This window comes from Temnothorax nylanderi, unplaced genomic scaffold, assembly GCF_030848795.1.
Source record: "Temnothorax nylanderi isolate EJ_2023f unplaced genomic scaffold, tnyl_v1.0 TNYL_tig0007_pilon, whole genome shotgun sequence".
In the NCBI taxonomy this organism is placed as follows: Eukaryota; Metazoa; Arthropoda; class Insecta; order Hymenoptera; family Formicidae; genus Temnothorax; species Temnothorax nylanderi.
The window spans coordinates 2,575,696-2,597,725 of record NW_027249069.1 but is presented as its reverse complement, the minus strand read 5'-3'; the positions used below and the strand labels follow the sequence as shown (position 1 = coordinate 2,597,725).

General features: G+C 40.6%; 2 protein-coding genes across 4 annotated transcripts in view; one reads left to right on the top strand and one right to left on the bottom strand.

The window, feature by feature from the left end:
* Positions 1–537, bottom strand: part of Fas2 (fasciclin 2) — a 90,044-nt gene extending 89,507 nt beyond the window's left edge. For 2 of the 3 annotated variants that reach the window (XM_071720845.1, XM_071720854.1), the window contains exon 1: positions 219–536. In XM_071720845.1, the coding sequence (XP_071576946.1) occupies positions 219–279 (61 nt within the window). In that variant the 5' untranslated portion in view covers positions 280–536. Of the gene's footprint in view, positions 1–218 lie in introns of all 3 variants that reach the window. The other variant, XM_071720841.1, reaches the window with a different exon arrangement.
* A 75-nt stretch (positions 538–612) lies between these two features.
* Positions 613–22,030, top strand: part of LOC139782007 (uncharacterized) — a 63,539-nt gene continuing 42,121 nt past the window's right edge. The window contains exons 1-2 of the mRNA XM_071720912.1: positions 613–796; positions 10,551–10,637. The gene's annotated coding sequence lies outside the window, so the exon portion shown is untranslated. The remainder of the gene's footprint in view (positions 797–10,550; positions 10,638–22,030) is intronic.

Here is a 22,030-nt window from a genome sequence, read left to right as displayed (position 1 = left end):
TAAACCACCTGCTGAGCGTAGTACTCGCTTGCCCGCGTCTCCGTCTCTCTCTCTCTCTCTCCCTCCCTCCATCTACCTTTCTCTCTCGCGCTTTACACGTCGAGGTGCGGGCGGACGGTTACCTACTACACGAGCGAACCATGTGCGAGATTCCACGTACGACGGACGAGATTTTCCGCAGCGGCGCGGCGCGTTATCGCGAATACTTTCGCGCTTACCTGTTAGCTGCAGCAGAACGACGATCGCTATGCAGGTGGAACGTTCACGACGGGCTGCCATCGCGACGTGATCGCTGCCTATCTTCGCTCTCCCAGCAAGACAGTCCTCTCTCTCTCTCTCTCTCTCTCGTTCCTCACCACACCGTTCTTCGTTCTTTCCGCTCCTCTCCTTGTTTCCCGTTCACTGACACCACACGCGGATCGCGTTCCCCGAACTCACGATCGACCAGAGTGATCGAGGCGATCAAGCGGCGCGACGCATTCGAGCGATTTCTTCGACCGGCTACGATGGAACGTCGCGACGTCGCGCTGGCCTATCTCGAACTGTGCCGAGGAGCGGCGCGTACGCGCTCGGCACGACCTTCGGCCGCGCTCGGCCGTCTCCGGTCGCTCACGTGACGCGTCGGCACGCAGGCAGGCAGGCAGGCAGGCAGGTATACGCGAGCCGCGGTAGAGGGGAAGACGACGACCGTTTTCGCGCGCTCGCGCAACCTTCCCAGCCGTCCGACGTCCGAGTCGCTCGTGGCTCGAATATCCTGTTTTTCGCCGAATTTCTGCGACACCGGGATTCCCGGAATGTAAGTCGATTACATATTTCCTTTCGATCCTCCTAACTGCGAACGAATATACACGATTCCGACGGGTTCGCGCGTTAAACGCGCGTCCGTACTCCGGATGCGAATTGCAACGCCAAAATTCCGGGCGGCATGACAACGCAAAATGGCGAATCGTGAAATTGTCGCCCCGCGTACCTATACGCGGCGACTTGTACCTCGAGCATTATTCGATTGAGAATTGAATCGAGTGCGAAGCGTGCGAAGTACGCAATTTGTTACTTAAGATTAGGGATTAAACCGTACGTTAGTTGAACATTTCTCACACGTACGGGCCCAATATTGGACGCGCTACCCTCCGCGGGCTCCATATATCGACTTTTCCTAGATCGGCCATTTATCTTGCCCGCTACGGACGTCGTTGCATCGCACGCTCGTAAACACGCGGGCGTAACACTTTCCCAAACGAATATAAATCTCTTGCGGCGGCGAGGGATTTTTGTTTATAGGATATATACAGCAATCTTGTTTTCGGAATTTGTTTCGCACTATGTTCCCGCCCGCATATGCAAAAATCGGCGATTTATGGCAGCGGCTTAGCCAGTCGCGGTGTATGTACACGCACACGCACGCACGCACGCACGCACGCACAAGGTATCGATGCAATATACTCTAGTGATAAAAAATGAGCGCTATCTAATCTGTTTGGCAGGGCAACGCGGAGCAAGATTGATAGACCGAATAACCGTTGGCTTATTAACTCCGGAGAAATGAAGTAAATTGAAGTGAGATTAAACAAGAAGGGAAATGAAGTATAATATAGTAATGTAGATCTGAGTGCTGATTCAATTTAGATTGGCTCTTAATAACATTGTTGGGCGAATTAATCGCCGGAGAAGTCGACGCGCGCGCGAATATACCCCTCCTTTCATCGCCATTATGTCACGTGCCTTAAACGTCGTAATTTAACGAATCCCATCCCACCAGATTTATGACACGCACGGTGAGGAGCTTTCCTCGCGCGCCCGACGATCGTCGTCGTCGTCGTCTTCGTTTAAGATCTCGAAGATTGATGGCGTATCTGTACCGTGTGCTGTAAATTCACGCAAATATTGCCGCGGCGCTAATGATAGGCCCGTAATTACGACTCTTGTGTATACAATCACTTGGAAGGCTTACGGCGCGCGAACGGCGTGGCTTATTTCGAGTTTACACGCAGACGCGCCTGATGGAAATAAGCGGAAAATCGACAATCTGCCGGAGAAAGAACAATCTCGTCTCATTGTCGGAGAGGAAAGGTCTGATTTAATTTAAGTATCATATATCTACCGAGCACAAAAACATCACCTTACAAAGATTTCATTCGGAAATCTATTTATCGAGAGCGAAGCTATTGCTATACGTTATTATAGATTTGCTTTTTATTGCTGCACTGGACCGCACTGGAACGTCCCTTTTCGCTTTCATCAAATTTCAAACAGATATTTATTTTAAGTACAGAGAGTGTATACTAGTTCAGCTATAAAAAACAGATCTAAGGATTCATTAATCTCACATTGTGCTAGATCGATCCACGCGAAGTGGCCGCCGATTCGTCGCGTTGTACGTGACGTCATAGCCGAAGCTCGTAAGGTGACGCTGCTCCGACGCAGCCTCTCGAGTGTCCCTCCCCTTTTATTTCGAGAAGTATACAAACTTCATCACCGCGGATCTCCACCTCGTCTTCCTCTCAAGAGGACCGTCCTTTTTCAAATAAACTCGCCGACCCTCGCGTGCTTTCCGGGTTGGATCCTTGGTTGATCTTTCGTGACGCGAGGAAACGTATATAGTTGTGTCTTCCGATGATGATTCTGAGAGATGGGGAGAGAGCGAGAGAGGTGCAGACAGTAGACGCCTCGCTTGTTTATCATTTGTCAGCGGTCTATTTACACCGAAGGCGAAGTGTGCCACAATCTTGCGGACAGGGAATGTTCTCACGTCTTTTTCCCGTAACGCGAAGTCGAGTGGTGACATTCGCGTTGTCCTTTGTGACGTCCATCGTATATTGATCGATCGCCCGGCAATAAAAAGGACTTGGCTCGTTAGGGGACAATTGACGCGGTTAAGTCGAAAATTGAACGTTTTTATTAAATTCCTGGGCGGGAAAATAGAGCTGTCGTAAAAGCATCATTATGTTACAAATATGATCGCGCGCCGTAAGCTCTCGTTTTTGGAGTAATTATATACAGGAGAGACATAATTATGGATCTATCGTTTAATGCCGCGGCAACATTTGCGTGAATTTGCAGCAAAGGTCAATTAATCTTCGACTATTGCCGCGCGAAAGGTCGTGCAGAATTAATTAAATGTTATCCACGATTATCCGCCATTATTTTAAAGTTTGTATCTCCAGGATTGTTTACAATTCATTAGTAAGAAGGCGAAGGTGCTTCTTGCACGACTAATTCGTCCGGGATAAAACGAGCCGCGTCTGTTAAGATGATAGATCGTAATTCTCGCGCGACGCCTGCTAAAACACGGCGTAAGGTTTTATCTCGTCTTAAAGCTGCCCTAGAAAATCCGTCACGCTATTCACTGGTTTTCTGACGACTTAGCAAGCACCAGAAAGTGGAACTCGTTTCGCCAAAGTGGGCAACTCTTTCCGTAACGATGGATATTCCGTGCCATCGTTATTTTAATAACAAAACTGAGTACCAACTTAATAACTTTGTTAATGATTCGTGAAGCTTCAAGATATTCGATCAAGATATTCGCGGTATAATTATTTCCAGTATCTTAAATATGACTTGAGAGAAAGGAATAGAAGACGATTTTTTAAACTAATTTCTGTGAATTTCTGTGAACGATGTCAAATTATTTTAAAAGTTTTATTGTGTATTACTATCTATACATTTTTTTAATTGAAAAATCATTAAATTTTTTAAACCAAACATAACTCAATTAGTGAAAGAAATTGTAGAGAAAGAAATTATAATTTAAATTTCTTATATATATTTACTTTTATTATAAAGTATATGGAAAAATATGCAAACATTTTTTAATGAATGATATCAATCCATGTGCTTTCTTTAAAATCAATTCGCCAACAAATCATCCGGTCACGTTTCCGTTGCTTTCTAATTGTCCTCGCAATCTTCTGTTGCCGCGCTTTGCAACAGAGACTAATAAATGCTCTTGTTAGATCAACAATTCTCGCATACATTGGAACTAAAAGCGAGATAGGGAATAGGAGCGTGTGGGCGAGCCGAAAGAATAGATGTCAGAGACTAAATGAATAAGAGCGACAGAGAAAAATACCAGAACGACTGAAAAGCCGGGCTAAATAACGCCTCGAAACGCCTGTATCTTCCCTCTACTAGGTTTGCGAGCGAGCTGGTTATTAAACACTTAAATCTTCCTCGGTGCATAAAAAAGCGAAGCCGAAAGCCCGCAGGAACAATAAGCGGGAGGAGAGGCAGATGGGAGATGCGAGAGATAAATTTATGAGGGACAAGAGCGATGCGCCGTTCCTGTTCCTCTTCAAAAGCGATTGCTACTAAACTAAATATTTATTCCACCATCTTTCGCCGACGACGGCCTCTTCACAATAAACAAATAGAAATATTTCGTTTCGTCGAGTTACCAATTCATCAATTGCCATTGCTGAGTTGAGATATGCCAAGAGCTTACCGTTCCCCGAGTTTTAATATGCAATCGAGTCTTTGCGTTGATACAATTTATATATATAGACGTAGAATATCAGATACATTTATAAAAGAGTCAGTTAAAAAGAAAACAAAAGGCAAAATTTTCTTGCAGGAGAGTAGAAAAATAAGAATGCATATAAAGATATAAATTAGATTTTCGAACTTAATGGATATTCGAAGATGTTTGCGGAAATGAAACTTAATATCCGAGCTGGAAGTCCGATTCAGGATGATAGGAGAATCTGCAGAATAAAATGGTTAAATTCAGAAATCTGATTCACGGCATCCTATCCTGTTCTTCTAATCTAAATCAGATTTTCGATTCGCAATGTTTTTTTTTTCTGACACTCTACAAGAAATGTATATTCTTGTCCAAGTACTACATATCAAGTATTATCTTTTTTCAAAATATCGAATTAATTCTAACACACATTATTGTTGTGATATCCCAAAAATACTTATTTACGCTTTACATGAAATTATATTTACATACAATTACCGACACACGACAAAGCTTTTCCGTGTAAAAAGGAAAAACTTCTGACGATGAAGGGGAGGAAGAAGTAGGAATACGAAAGAAAGCAAGGGCGAAATGAATGGTCGCGATGAATCATTCTCGGTATCAATCTTCAGGAAGGCAACTGGAAAGAAAGTAGATGAAATAGTACCTTTTACGAGAGACAGAGAGAGATGGAGGGGGGGGGGAGGGGGAGAGGATAGAAGAGACGCAGCTTGTAATTTTATCTCGTGGAAAATTTGGATTCTGCCGACGGCGATTTAAAGATGCGCTTATATCTTTGTTGCAACGACGTTTCGCTTGACATTTGCGTCACATTGCAACTTTATATTTCTCTGAGAAGCCGAAAAAGCACTCTGTGTTTCCACCTAACTCGATTTCCACCTAACTCGGTTTGGATTAACGACGATTAATTGTTCTCAAATACAAATACAAACGGCCCTTGTACTCGCCACGGCAATTTCGCGTCGATCAATCTCATCCCGCTGAACCCGCTTACACGATTAAGCTGCCAACAGGTGCGCGTTTTGCAACCGAGGCACGCTATCGTGCTGATTGTAATTCGGTCGATCATTGATAGGACGGAGGGATTTCACAGCGGAGAAGAGCTTGCGAAAAGGGGAAGGTCGCGCCGACTTGGAAAATGAATGATGAATCCGGGGTCCTATTCGTCCGCATTTCCTCTTCTCGCTTTCGCTATTCTCACTTCTATATCCTCTTCTCTTTCGTTCCTTCGCGTCCAGCGCGATGCAGCGAATGTTTGTGTTCGTGTACGTGTTTGTGCGTGTACGTACGTATGTGCGCGTTCGTGTTGGAGCAGGTTCGCCGGCGCCTGAAAAGCAGGCAGCCAGGCGGGCGCCGTTGCTCGAAAGGGTTTCGCCTCGTTCCACCGAGGAGAACGGCGCGGCGTCTGTCGTCGCCGTTCATCCGCGAGCCGGAGCGGGACAGATAAAACGAGCGAGGGCGGATAATACGGGGCAACGAGCGCACCGAGAGACGAAAGCGAGAGAGAGGAAGAGAGATGGTGCGCGCAGCCGAGAAGGAGGTTGCGCCGTTGGTGTACGCCTCGAAGACCGTATATCGTGGCAAGGCAACAGCCTGGAAGACGACACTCCGGCAACGTCCTCGTCCTGGTCTGGATGGAAGGCCGGTCGACTGCTCGGAAAGAAAGAATGGGGCGTCCCCGGTGCTGTTTTTTGATACCGCGGACCGCGCACAGGGATATGAAAAGCGCCCGGAGGCTAGGCAAAGTACGCGAAACTCGTTAACGCAACAGAGGTAAATACACGAGAGGAGAACGCGGCTGGAAATAAAGAGGTGGATGTGCGTTTCAAAGGGGACTCGTTTGATGTCGGCGTGTTTACCGCGAAATAAGCGTGATTACTGTTCAATCGTTCAGCAAAGATTAATACGCGATATCGCTATAGTCAAAATTTTAATTATCGACAAAAATACATTATTGATTAGTAACTGCGGAATACGCGGTCGTTTATTTCTGACTAGGAATTACATGGTCATGAGTTTTGCTGTACTTCTCTGGTATTGCTCTTCTTGTGATAATACGTTATGTTATCTAAATATTAAAAAACGCTTTAAAAATATTTATTCTTTATTTAAGTTGATGAGATTCTCCTTGATCGATTAGATGAACAACGCGCAATCAATTTGCGATCAAATGTCCAATATTTCCAGCTATATAGAAACCTACATACATGTCGCTAACGACATCGCTTTCTGTCGGTTGCCGCCATAAGGTAGAAAATAAATTGCATCAGCGGTTATGATAGCGTTCTATTGGTTGGACGAATCGTTTCGTCGATCAAACTTCGTAGTGCGATATTTCAAAAGTGAGGTAGCATTATGTTACACTCCAATAATACCTCCAACAAATCGATCGATTTATCGCTGGTTTTATTGTCAGTTTCGACATCTGCGAATCGACATCTTACTAATCGCGATACACATTTTCCTCCTTCACTTATTTGAAGAATTGTTTATATCAATACGCGCATACATGTGGAGCTGCTATCGTCATTAGAATTCCGAGGATGTCGGTTTCGATTCCATTAGATAAGTGAAGGCTGAGTGCAATCTTTACCGCGAGTTCCCATGAGGAAATGAGAGGCAAGAAGAAATCGAGCCCGAGTTTCCAAGGAAAAGGCCGAAGCGCGACAAGCTCCTCGCGGTAACGGAGTTACATTTATTTGGTCCCCTGAGCAGGAAGGTGATATTTTTCCAAGGGGGAAACTTTCAAGCGCCGACGGTGCCTGCTTCTTACCGTAAAAGAGCGGCATTGTGTCCACGCCTCTTGATTCCTCTCTCGTCCGCGTTTCACCTAGGGATATCGCTCTGTCTCTTCTCTCTCTTCTTCCTGGCGAGAGTATAAACACTTCGCGACGGCCGGAAGGCAGAAGTTTGGTCTGAACGGTGCCACGAGAGGAGAGTTTGGCAAAAAGGAGGACAGATGGATTTATTTCTCGTCCGTTCCGCGTGTACCCCCGATAAGACGAAGGAGACGTATGAGGGCCCGTAAAGCCCGAGAATGTCCCTCGTAACTTACTGATTGACGAACCGCACTCCGATCTCGGGATACGAAGCCAGGTTACCGGGAGCGGACTCGCAAATTCGCTTGGTTGCTGCAAAATTTCTTCTAGGACACGAAAGGCGCCGCTCACTTATTTAACGCACCAGTTTCTCGCAGTCGCGGCACGACCGCGACGTTTCTCTCTGTTCATGAAATACTCGTGGATTAAAACCGTCGCCTTACATGAAGCTTCACATAATGTTTAAACGAAAAATTACACTGTCAGGCCAGCGAATTATGGTAATTCGCAGATGAAAAGAGAATGTTCGGAGAAATTCAACGGAATAAGGCGAGCTGCCGGTTAATATGAAACGGCGTGAATAATTTAACCGCCAAGACCGCGCTTTACCGCCGCAGCTTCCTAAAAATAGGTTCGCCCGTTTGTTTCATTTTGAATAACCGCCTTTCGTGTTTTTCCAGCGGCGTAAACACTCTGTATTGAATTTTATGCGGCATTTTATAAGGAAAACGAAGCAAGCGAGATACACAACGGCTTTTCACGATAGACAATTTTTTCTTCCTGAATATCGAAGGAAGTAATCATGCGTATATTGAAGTTTAACGAAACAAAGGAAGTATAATCTTATACAGAATAATCTAAAATTTGCATATAACGCTACATATAATTCGAATCTTTGATTAATTGGAAATTTTTCTAATAATATTTTACTAATTTCTCTAATAATATTTCTATCTGGTTTAATTCTCAATAATTAAAGGTTAAATTGAAATTTACTTTCAATAAGAATTATTAAAATGAGACCCATTTGATCAAAAAGTTTTGATTATTTTTGGCAAATAAAACTGCTGTATCAAATTCTCGATTTGTCATCTTTTATCAAATGTATTTGTAATCACGCGTGAGATAATGGTATCGCAAAGGCTCGACCGTTACCGGATATTTTTTCATTGCTGATAACAAAAATTCGAAATGCTCTGTATGTGTACACGTTATTCAATGCAGCCCGTTGTTTATCGCAAATTTAATACGCTCACGATACCAGGCTCGAGTCTGCGATCTGAATTCTGTAAATATTATCGTTACGAAGTAATGTGCTTTCGCTCGAGACACGCCAAGGGCCCGATGCTGATGTATGGTTCTGAGAAGCGTGCAGAGTGCAACTGATAATTAACAGTTCATTCGAACGCGCATAACCGCCGCACGAGCTGACGTTGACGGATCGTTCATGACGACGAAATATTCAACGACTAACGAATTAATTTTGTGCATAATTGAGGAAAAGACATGGCTTGACAATTATGATGAGAACTGCGCATTTGAAACATGATAATTGCGTATTTAAAACGTATTACGACCTGCATAATGTGCCTTTATTTCAGTGTCCACAATTTAGCTCGCTTATCACGAATATCCAAGAGAAAGGGAGACAGAGAGAGAGAGAGAGAGAGAGAGAGACAAACGACAATAAATCTTCTGTTAGGAGCAAACAATTTCGTAATGCGACTATTCTATCCTTTATTCTCTGTATTATGCGGATCGCGAGAATTAGGAGCCGTGAATCAATATTTTGATGAGGATATATATTTAGATCTTAACTAACTACAATATCCTATTATTACATGCTTCATAGGCCGGTATTCATAGTTATTTAAGACCGTCTTAAGTTCAATCTTAAGATGTCATGAACCAATCACAGAGCCGTATTAGCGTCTTAAGACATTACTTAAGACGATCTTGAAGACTATGAATACCGGCCATATTATTAAACCAGATAATATAATTTATAACGATAATATCTCTTTGTAAGAAATAATAGAATTTGTAGATGATTTTTTAAATGAACATTTTTAACAAACTTTAATATGTTCTGGGATTCAGGAAAACTAGCTAAAAATTCTGCTTTTGGTCACATCTGCCCATTGATTACGCGGTTATCATTTTGTTTGTAATATTATTCCATATCTGCCGCATATCATTCTTAGATCTTCTCGCATTTCGGCCCTCGTCTTCGAAGATGCCATAGTGATGCGGCAATGGCCGGACATATGCATCGGATATAGCTCGATGGCAAGACTTGGGCAGATGGATTCGACGCGGAACGTTACACATTCGCGGCACAGGCGCATTGTGTCGATCCTGATCCGATTACACGGCCCATTGAAGTCAGAAGTGCGATCTTTTAAAAGGGGCTAACGTAATGCGCTTGTTAAACGCCGCGAAGGCCGGACCGGAGTCGAGGATCGATATTTTCTGCGATGTTCTCCCTGGCTAGCGGCGTATAGAAGGATACGCGTTGCCAACACAATCCTCCGCCCTCGCCGGCGTCGGCGTCGGCCAGATAATCTGGCGGAAAGCTCGTTACCCTCGTTGCCGCTCGTATTGCGGAATTACCGTAGTCCTCGAATTTGTACCGCGAGCGAAACCCCTCTCACCCTCGGACACTACTGAAACCGCTATCTTTACTGGTTGCGGCCGGATGAAATGTACAAAAGCATCTCGAGCCGCATCCTTACGCGCGGTTATCAATAGCTATACCGTGAAAAACTCGCGGCGTAAATCCCCGATGAAGGTTTCCCGCATATCCTACGTTTTCCGATAAAAAGTGCGACTTTCGATACACCATGAAAGCTGCTCATACGCTATTTCTGATCATCCCGGTATTTTTATATTATAGACAGAAATATTTCTGTGCAAAAATGTCTTTTATGTATTATATATAATACGTATTTTTACATAGATATTAAAAAATTAATTTAAGCGTCAACATTTGAAAAATTAATAAGAATTAATAAAAATTGATTTATTTGAGCAAATAATATTAGGATAACTACTATTAAATAATAATTTAATATAAACAAGTCCTTTTATTTCTATTTTATATTTTATATGCAATTAATATTATATATAATTTTCCCGTTAAAATATCTCGGTTGATACTCGTAATGTTATTCCGGAATTTTTTGAAGTGCACTGAAATAAATAATTCTTTTCAATATTTTTATTAATATTCTCTTTAAATGTTTTTTCAGAATCATTCAATAGCGGATATGGAGTTTGCGGGGAACAACGAAAACCACTTTGAAATCATCGTGTGTTTGCAGACGGAATCTGACAAGGTAGGCAGATAAAATATTATACAAACGTCGTAACAATATGATAAAGATGAGAAGCTATATTTTGCGTTGGGCTATCTGCTAAATGCTTTGCTGTCATAATTGGATCTCCCCTTGTACGTTAGCTGCGAACACATTTTCTCGTTTGCAACGCGACGCCGCGGGCGTTACGGAACACTGGCTTTTCCGTTCTTTACTATAGTTACAATGCAGAATACAGACGATATCTCGACATTCTACATATTCAATTTACCACTTTTAGCATTTTGTATTTTTCCTCCGATATCACCTTTCTTTCAAACGACAATCTCAGTTGACAATTACTCCGTATAGAATTAAAACCGGTATAACTTCGACGTTTAATTTTTAATTTCTTGTATTTTTAACAACGGATTTTAGTTTAAAAAAATTATACCAATTTAAAATAAGAGATAAATTAAATTATCCACAATTTTCGGTAAACTATTTCATAAGCTATTTATAATATGCCAGAGAAGAAACAGTTCTTCTCTTTTAACCAATATCGCATCTGTCATATTAACGAGGAATGCATAATGCTACTAAGGTTAGAAATAGCTACACCTACTTTTCTTAACTTCTTTCGTTCGCCTTTTACTCAAATTAAAGTCCATTTCATCGAATCTGATAGGAGAGTGCAATGGCACACGCGGCTGTGCTCAATTTTAATATACAAATGGAGCCAATATACTCTAAAAGAGATAATTGCATTAGGCCAACTCGATACGGATGCTCATAATTCAAGAACCCATTGCCCATCTATTTAGGACGTCCATGAGCGACGTGGCGACCCTTTATTTAAGTGTACGCCGCCCCTGGCATTCGCCCGTGCTCCTCCATCCGCGACCGATCGAGAACCGTCGAATAAATGATCGACGAAACGGGAGAGGAAATTTATATCTCATTTACTCGATATATACCTTCCCTTAAGTACAAAGTGCGCCTTTCATCTCCCTTTTACTTGCGAACGTTGCCGCGCGCATGTGTGTACATCGATAAACGCGTAAGTGTTATTCGCGCGAAAGAATTTAATGCTGGAGATGCACCTAAATTTCCGCGACAAGAGAAATAGTTAGAGAAAGTTTCGCTATTTTATCTGCTTGCTTGATAGGTTCGTAAATAATTTATGTCGTTGGCATTTAATGTATACTAATTTAACACATTTCGAAGAACTTTCTTTTCTGTATTAAAATCTATCTAATTGATTTCATATCTTTTGCATATGTATATATATTTCTCGTACCGTCAAAAATTCTTATTTTAAAATTAATTTTATTAATAGAAAGTTAAAAATGAAATATTTCGTAATGAAATAATAATGTAGTTTTTACATCTCCGAGTATATATATTTTGCTGTCGCCATAATAAGAGACATAACTCCGATAGACGAAACTTTATATTTGCTTTATAAACATTTTCCTTTTACTCTCGCAGAAATGTTTGCGAATGCGATAGGACAGGATAGAACGCGGAATAATACGGAAAATCTCAATTCCCGACGGAAATTTCTCAAGTGCACTTTGCCACACAATAACGCGTACAAAGTACAATGAAATCCTCGCTGTTATAGTGTTGCAGTTGAAGTGCAATTGTAGTTTGCACTTTGACCGTGATGAGAGCGGTAATAATAAAAAGCGCAATTTATGTAAAGTATTTACGTATTTTAACAAAGTTTCCATTGTATCGTAACAGAGAGTTTGTTTGGAGTAATGATATTGCATGTGCATGCTGAAGTATAGAAGTTCGGCCAGAGTAATGTTTACTAAATAAAAATACTAAATAAAGTACTTTTATGTTACAAAATTATATGACAAATATTTACAAAAACAGATATGGTAGAAAATAAATTTTTATTTTTATTTATTTTTATTTTTATTTTTTTATCGTACATATTCAGCATTGAAAAAATTTATTAAAAAACTTTTCTATTTTTTCTCTATAGAATATTACGTTATATTTTTTCTCCATTACAAAAAAACAGGATCATATCCACGATTGTTCGACAAATATAGACTGAAAGGATCAAGTTAAGCGCATTTAAAAGCGGTCGGTAACAAATTTGTCTCTCATTAAAACTCCCATCCCTCTTGTCATTCATGTTACGAGTGGCAGTAGCACTTTTATCCGTTTACGAAGCATGAAAACCCTCCGACGATCTCTTTAACACCGTCAGGCTGGCCTGACTGGCTTGAATCCCGTTTCGGGCCGAGCGGGTGGCGCAAAAAGCGCCCCGTCGCGTATTTTCCACGGCGATCTCTCGCAGGAGTTTGGGTATCCTGGCAACCGGCGACCCAGCCGGCTGGATCACCTCCAAGGACAACGATCTGGGTTAACGTCGCCGAATTCGTGCCGACGCCATCGCCGCGCGCCGTCCCGTATTTCTGAGACACGCCTGACGAATTGGCTTTGAAGCTTACACCGTTGCCAGCGAATCGATTCACCCGTTTGTGGCGATGTTACCGTAAAGGGATATCCCGAAGGAGATAAAGCCCGGGGAAATAAAGCGAATAAAGAGCTGTGAGCGCGTTGCAAATTTTTCGGGTCGGGTCGATGTATGCGTCGATCGTGGGCGGGCGAAACGTTATTGGGCGGCGGTTCGCAACCCTTCCGCTACTCCCGGGACGACGACGTGGCGTGCGGTACATTGCAAATAGGATGCAACGTCTTACGACGTCTTACAACGTCTAGAAAATGTATACGAACGTGCAGTCGCGTTTACATACTTTTCAGGAAGAACGCTTGAAAGACTTTTGCTATAGAAAGGCAGCATTCAAGTCGAGCTATGAAATTAATCTTCGATTACTGTAGCGAATTGCAACGTCGCGACGTCGGCACTGATATTTCATATATTGCTAGCATTAGTTAGAAACTATGGAATACTGTGTCGCGAATACGCGCGAATTATAGATTGCGTGGAACGAGTTTTGAGTCATTATGTACCAAGGATAAGGATATCGAATTATTGCGCGAAACTGCAAAGTGGCTGCGCTTAACTACATGTTAAGGCGTAGACGGAGGAGGATACGAAACCACTGACCTTTCGCTGCTACAGCTCGCACGTAACAACTATATTTTTAACGCCGCTCCCGGCAGGCCGCCCCACGTATTTCGCATTAGAGCGAACTTTGCACTTTGATAAACCATTATATCGTCATTGTTCGGAAATGTTTTCAACGTTTCTCGTAATTGATCTGAGAATGATCGATCTCATCGCCTCAGTCGATTCATGTATTAGCCCAACGTGCGACGAGCGCGTGTATTACGAGATTTCAGACCGTTATCTTTCGACCCAGATATGTACGTACCTCTGTCAGGCGAGTGCATTCATGTCGACGGGGTCACTGCAAATGTAGCGTAAGCGGAAACATCGATGCCATAAGGTCTGGCGCGTTAACAGTGCCCACGTCCGTGCGGTATGCGCTTAGGTGGACGAGACCACCCGGTATATTTATTATATTTGTTCAAGGCCGATGCGCTTAATGCCGTGCCTGCGTAATGATTCATATAATACGCGGCAATATGCTACAGTATTGTCTGGGCAGATTGAAAGTAGGATCAGAGGGGCGGAATGAGGTGGAGGGTTGGAGGCATAAAAGCACCATGGGAGGATCACGAAGCGGAATTATGGTGCGTTCAACCTGCGAAAGGGTAAATTCGACAGATGCAGCCAAGATATCGATTAGGCGGGACAGCCCGCCGCGCGTTATGGCTACGCCGTTATCAGAGCTTTTTTTAAGCGACAACATTTTCCGTATTTTATTCTACAAAACTTTCACGGATATCTTTAACTTTCGCGACATCGTCGTCACGCGTAATAAAACAGCTGTGCCTGTGCACGGTTGACGGTTTGAAGAGAAAGATTTGAATGACACATTTGGAAAGTTCATGGATGCCTGTCATTGAATTGCGATCGATGTTAAAGTTGAACGGAAACGTTTTTTACGCGCGGTATTCCGTAGCTTTGCGTATAATTGGAAACACTCGATAGCTCTTTAACGCTTCGAAAGGGTCAAGTGATCGTTGAATAATGGAATAACGATCATTGAGATGTGTCCTCTCCGCTCGCTCGTATAGCATCCGCATACGTTACCGGTGTTCATTTGCTATTGAAAGCCGCATACGTTATTGTGCGTATGTGTGTCACGTTGTTAAACGGCAATGGCTTTTCAATGTATGTTTTTAAATGCATTATCATAAAACGGACGAACATACATCACTTCGAGGTCCGCATACATAAAATAAACAGGGCAAGAAAAGAATAAGAAAGGGAATAATTTTATAGCAATTATTGTGTGATTTTTCTTGTCAAAAATATTTTCGAAAGTTTATTCAAATTGTGTCTATTATTAAGTTTAACTAATATTTAATTGTTTTTGTATTGCTTGCTAAAAAATTTTCCTATAAAAATAGTTACAAAATATTAGAAAATCTCTTGGTTTAATCAAACTTTTCTAAGAGTTTCTCATACCTATCAAAAGTCTAGCGCATTACTGTATTTTCTGTACCTATAGTACGTAGATATCCATCATATTCATGACACTGGCTTCCATGTTATCTTACTCAAACGTGAAGAGAGTACGAGGGTATCGCATAATATTGTAAGAACCTATAAGTATATCCCTTATATATTGAATAAGAGGACAAAGTGCGAAATGCGATAAAATGATAAAAATACATCAGGAAAAAAGCGGGAGTACAACGACCGAACAACGGAAAATTTGATGAAGAGAGGTAGAATGTGTGGGGATGTCTCATGTAGTGAAAAATGTCATTATATTTTTTTTGATATTTTGTTTTTAAAGCATCAAAAGTATATAAATATAAAATTATCTCGCGAAAAGAAGCTTGCAAAAATTTTATGTTAATATTTTAGTATCATTACATTAAAATATTCCAATATTGATATGAAAACTGTTGGAAAAAGCGTCAATACTCGTGATATATATGGAAATTGCGGTGTCGTTATACCTTTGAATATTGTACAGAATTTTATATTTTATAATATGTGTCTAAACTATTGGTGTGCAGACAGCACCTATCGTATTGCATGTATTTTTTAACGCGGACGAAGTTGCACGAGGATAGCATGTAACATGGAAATGGAATATTTATATTTATTTTATATTATACTATAGAACGCACGAAGTTCGATTACAAATTTCGTATAACGAAAACGTGATACTGACACCTCAATATTAGTTAAAAATCTCTCATTAAAATCAACATTGAGTGTTCTAGGATATACTACCATATTAAGCATAAAATTATTTTTACTTCGAAAGCGTTAACGAAGGTGCGATTTTATTATTTTGCCACTTTACCTCTCGTAATGTATATTATAATCCGGCGCTGTTCGAATAACCATGACAAACGGTCGAGGACTAGTTTTCGCTTGGATCAATTCCAAAACATCGTAACATGCGAGGTACACATGTATATGGAGCATCCACATATATCTCACCAATTTGTTGCGGGTGAAAAACACAAGCGTACTATTCGCTTTTTATTCATATTTTACGTATACTTCCTTCCGTCGCGTTTTCCGATACATGCGCTTCATGCCTGTCCCGCGTATGTCATGGGCGCAGCTGACGGATTGGCGCACCGCATGACGATTCCGGAATGTAGCACTCTCTCGGAGTGAACTTAACGGTAGCCGCGTTTCAATCCTAACGGGAATGAACGGAGATTGCAAAATATGCAATTGTTCCTCTCACACATCCGATCATTTTTTAATTATTTTTATTTATACATTTATTCAAGCTGTTTTTATGCAGTGAAAATATAGTCTTGATAGAGTTTATCGCGAAATATCAACATTAATTTTGGAATTAATCATTCTGCTGGCAAAAACACTTATTCTTCATATTAACTGTAATTCAACGTTGATTCAATTTTTGCGTGAAAAACAACAGAACAAAATTATAAAGTATAACAAATTTTACGTAAAAAAGAGGTAAAGATGAGAAAATATGAAAATCTTTCTATCTTGCGGTATATGCACACGGTAATGAGACACCAAAATAAATTGTCGGCGAGAAAGTTGACGTATCCACATTCTCAAGAACCACTCGAGTCCCTCGTCGCTTCTTCGATCGAAATCGCGATGCATGCTCGCGGCCGTCTCCGCCGGTTTTCCGGTATTCTAATTTACAGCCTGTCAAAGCTATGTGCCGAGCCATCACTCAGGCACTCATATCGCGGAAAATATGCATAATTCATGGAACCCCGGCGTGTGCCGCGTACAATATTCCGCGAAGGTCGGCGGACGAGCGCTATCCGAGCCTCGGCTCGCGATCGACCACTTGAAAACTCGCCGCTACTCGAATTTGTATGCTCGATGTGGAGCGCCGTGAGCCCCGGCGGATGGGGTGCGTTCAGGCGCACCCGCCGGGTTCATTTGAAATATCTAAATGGATTAATTTTATCGATCGAACACTGCCGCGTTCAACCGGGATGCGGGAGACGATACAACATTAACTCTGGTGCTTATCAAAGAGATTTAACGAATCTCTGATGGTTAAATGCACCGAGACAATAAAATGTCGAAGAAGAGTTGCCACGACGCGCGACGTATAGATATTCTTAATCGGTGTCATCTGAAATTGCATAAATTTTTTTTGTTAACATATATCATCGTAAATCTTATTATCTTGAGACTCACGTTAAGAATTAGAATTATTAAAACAGCAAGCTTGCAAATTATATCCAGCGAAAAATTGGTTGCGAAATAATAACAATAATAACGCTCGACGAGTAACGGTCTTAAAAAATTGTCCTTACGTTTTCTCAAATATCGCAGACTTATCGTTATTCTTGAGGATCATAGTAATTCCTGTCGCATGTACAGCGACGCATGCATAAAAGGGTGCATTGTGCTGCTTCCTTCCGCATTTCCGTCAGTTTTTATCGCACAATCGTCGTCTCGCCTTTCATTTTTGCGAGTCACGTATGAGAGGCACGACGGTCCCGACGTCGACGAATAAAGAGGATAACCGGGCGGGGGACAACAACGATCGCGACGTCGTCGTCCCGACGACGGCCCTCAGGTTATTACGGTAAAGGTCGACGAATTTCCCCGGCAGCCGGGCGTCGCGTTGTCCGCCCATGCGGAATCCGTGGGGAAATGCGCCGCGCCGCGCCGGGGAGAAACTGCATGCACACACGCACGCATCGCCGGCTCGATACGATATACGAACGGGCCGTGTTCCACGACGCGGCTCACTTTCCGCGTGTAACACGTGTCTGTCAACTCGGCGAGACCCGGCACTGTCACCCGCATCTTCGTCGAACAGCGTGTCGCTAATATGGTCCCTTCATCGTCGACACGCTATCGACAAGTCCTCCTACGTGTGATATCGACTTTAACGCACGACCGATCGCGTCATCACGCGAAACGCAACTGTCTTCGGCGAAATCTGATGAATTATGCAAGTTATGCTGTTATAGACGGTGATATGTCTTTTTCACACTCGCGATGCGGAAAATCGTAGGAGGCTAGACATGATTTTCAAAATATAAACATTTCTCACTGAGATTTGATGTTCACACATTTTTGCTTTTGCTATTTCAATTGTTTTTTTTTTATGTAATCATGAAAATTATATCCTTTTACAACGAAAAAATTTTTGTGGATCATTTTTATTTTTGTGTGAGATATATTTAAATTGAAACGAACATTTTCTCCATTATTTAGCATAGGTACTAATTTTAAGTCATAGCGCGTGACGCGTAACATAATTATCTACAATGTATCGATAATTTCAAAAGTGATATGTTGGACAATTTTAGTTGGCTAGATGTATTGATTTTAGGACTAACTAGGACGAATCAATATACCAATTTAATGTTAACTAATTCTGTAATTAGACGTATCCTAGATATAACTTAGTTTCTATTTTAAAAGCTATTGCTTTAATATATAGCGATAATGTATGAGTCATAAATAATGACTCTATACAAGTCTTCTGACGTTCTTGATATTAAGTTACATTGTATTAACTTCAACGCTTGCTGACGTTAGTTTTTGGCTTGTTCGCTTGAGAAGTAGGTTAGATGGGTCATTATCGTTTCCGGCTATTATGACCTACTATAAAAGATCATCTTCCGTGTTCTCGGCGCTTGCTTCGTAAATTTTGTCCCATAGAATTAACACCAGCTCCTCTCTCGTATACTGAGACTTTAGTTACTTCCCTGTTTACCACCTGTCTACCGCTGTTATCAAGCTTGCCTAGCCGTAGGCGTTGAATTCATTGGAAGCGATACAGAAAGCCGGGGTTTTACAGTTGGTAGAACAGGGTCTATGAGGGTTAATGGTTGGAAAAACCTTTATGCAGCATGATTGTGGTCTGAGCACAAAAAAGTTAAATTTAAAATTACACGCATTTATTAATTTTATGTATAAGCTTTTACAATTATTATACTTAATATTAGCCATTTTTTACTGGATATGTTGTATTTATTTTAGAAGAAAATAGTTAGAAATGTTTAAAGAAGATCTGAATAAGAATATAATTTATGATTATAGAAAAAAGTAATAATATATTAAGTGAGTTTAACTGAGTTTAGAATGAGTATTGTAATCTCTAGAACGAGAATTGTGGTGACAGTCTTTCTTCGTCGAGCTTTACGTAATTCTTGTGGACAAAAGAATTTCCGACGAATGAAATCCTATTGTAACTGAAGTTTTATCAGATCGATCCCTTCAATATTTTCTTTTTTTTTTTTTGCTTTTATCGAAATCACTCGGAATAAACGTCTTCGAGAAAAATGGTGGTAATGTTTGCATAGACGACGTCTTTTCTTGCCCAGATTTGAGGGACTCCTGTTTTGAATAATGGAAGATATGGGATGAATAAAATTTTAGATCGTCGTCAGACTCAGGTTGAAGATCTTGTCGGCTTCAACGTGATCCGTTTAAAAGATCTATCAGAGATAATGTACCCAGATATAAAAATTTAAAATAAAATTTCCTTTATATCGAACTTTATCAAAGTGTTTCCATGCGACATTAAATTTTATTAAAATAACGAATTATAAATATACCATAGTTACTTATTATAAATATTTTTCAATCCTCACTATTATTTATGACATTACATTTTTCTCTCGTCTCGATTGTGATCATTTTCGGCTGATGCTGTATCGACTGATGAGAGAGATATACGCTAATAATGACGAGTTTTGTCCTCGTTAAAAAGAGCTTAATAGTAATCCGGTATTGATCGCGCTGCAAGATTCGGTTCTCGACGGCCGCAAAGGTGGAATAAAATTCATCGACTACCATGATCCTGAGAGTACATCAAAGCCGATAAAGCGAGGGAGGACAGTCGCGACGGGGTCGAGGGACGTTCGTGGGATGGAACGGAGACTAAATGTAGCGTATAATTTAGACAGCAGCTGTGCGGCGCGACAAATATAATTCGACGCATCAATCTGCGGCTTCGGGGTCGAACTTCGCCTATGAGAGGCGCGATAGTGTTACATTGAAGCACCATGCAGTGTATCAAGCTGCCATGTTGTCCATACCAAGGGCGCCTATGTGAGATGATACATTCAGAATGACATAGATATCTTTGGGCCATAAAGCGTTTGAGAGAACAGTAAAAAGGAAATGTGAGAAATTCTATAATTGAAATAAATCGAACGAATTTTTAATAAGCATTTGAACTTAAAAGCGATCTCAAATAGTCCCGCATATTTCTTATTTAATGGGCAAATAATTTACCGGAGATGCTTTGTATGCCCAGGAAAATGGAAGAGAGCGAAAAAAGCATCATTAGGACGGAGATGTACAGGGAAAATGAAGGGATGACGACAAACGAATATTAATACCGATGTACTGTGACTTACGCACAACGGCATTTCGCGCGAATATTGATAAAGAACTTGGAGAGGGCTCGCCCTGTCTCCCTACGTCTTTGCACCGTCGCGATTCATAAATGCAAAGGGTCGCGTTGAAGAGAAACGATTAATCATAGCGACGTGCAATCTAGTGTCAAGCGTATTTATCATTTGCAAAATATGTTGATTATTTGGAGATGCGCTCGCAAATGGATTCGTATGGTGATCCTTCCGTGGTGAAGATATAGTACGGACACACACACACACACACATACACACAAGTAAGTGGACATTAATATGAATATCTAAGAACTTATGCCATGAACAATTTGGAAATGCTTTTCATTATCTATTAGATAGACTTTGCGCTGCCAATATGAGCTGAATAGTCTCTATATTTGAGTATCTCCAGTATTGAGCGTTGCTTTCGTCAACTGAATACATAACAAGATTGTATTCTCAGATTGAAGGATTATTGTTATATTTCATGACAGTCTGTTATTCAGAAAAGATAGAATATCTTTAAAATCATACAGAAAATTTTGTGAACTATAAATATTATATTATAATAAATTAAACAGAAAGATAATGATGGATCTCAGAAGCGAACAGTTGCAAAATTATTTAATGTTAAAAGTAATAAAATTTTGAAGAATTTTGAAATACGCATCTGAAATATTATTAAAGTCGGCACGTTCACAATTTTAAACAAATATCCCTATTTGTTATTGTCTCAAGTAAAATATTGATTGAAACATCTCGAAGAAGGACTTAAATATCTCACTTGAACTCGAATTTGGCACGCAACTTGTCGAGAAAATTGAAGATGTTTACCGGAAATAAATGTACGGAATCGATTAAGATGATATTACGAAAATATTACGAGCTAATAGAAACAGACATATTTATTTCGGAAAGTTTATTAACTTCGACGCAGTTCGAAGTTTAAGATATTCTCGACAGTCGATTTCGGGACTTTACAAGACGTGAAATTATTCGTCTGTTCTTCATCGTGAACTTTCAAGTGGCACGCAGAGAATTTCCAGAATAGATTGACAGCTTCAAGATAATCACTCAAGATCTCAATTATATCAGAATATTGTTAAGTTACTAAATCACATAATATACAGGTATCAGACGGGAAGGGAGGGGAGAAAGAAACAAGGTTTGCGAAAATCGATGAAGAGGAAGAGCGAAGACATGTATGTACATGTCTAAATATGTGAGAAATATTGTAGGAAAAGCGGTGTGATTATACAGAATGTTCTTAATTAGAAAAAATTTTGAGATAAACATTAATTATTTTTGCGTGTTCTAATTTATTAATTATTATTCTACTCACATATATATATATATATATAATATATATATATATATACACACACAATAAGCATTATTTGTCAAATAGAATTAAAAATACTTGTTCACACACAATTAATATATATAATTTTTATTTACAGAGAACATATATATTTATACATAATATTCACATTTAATTAAATAACAATTATTACTTTAACAAGTAAAAATTTAAA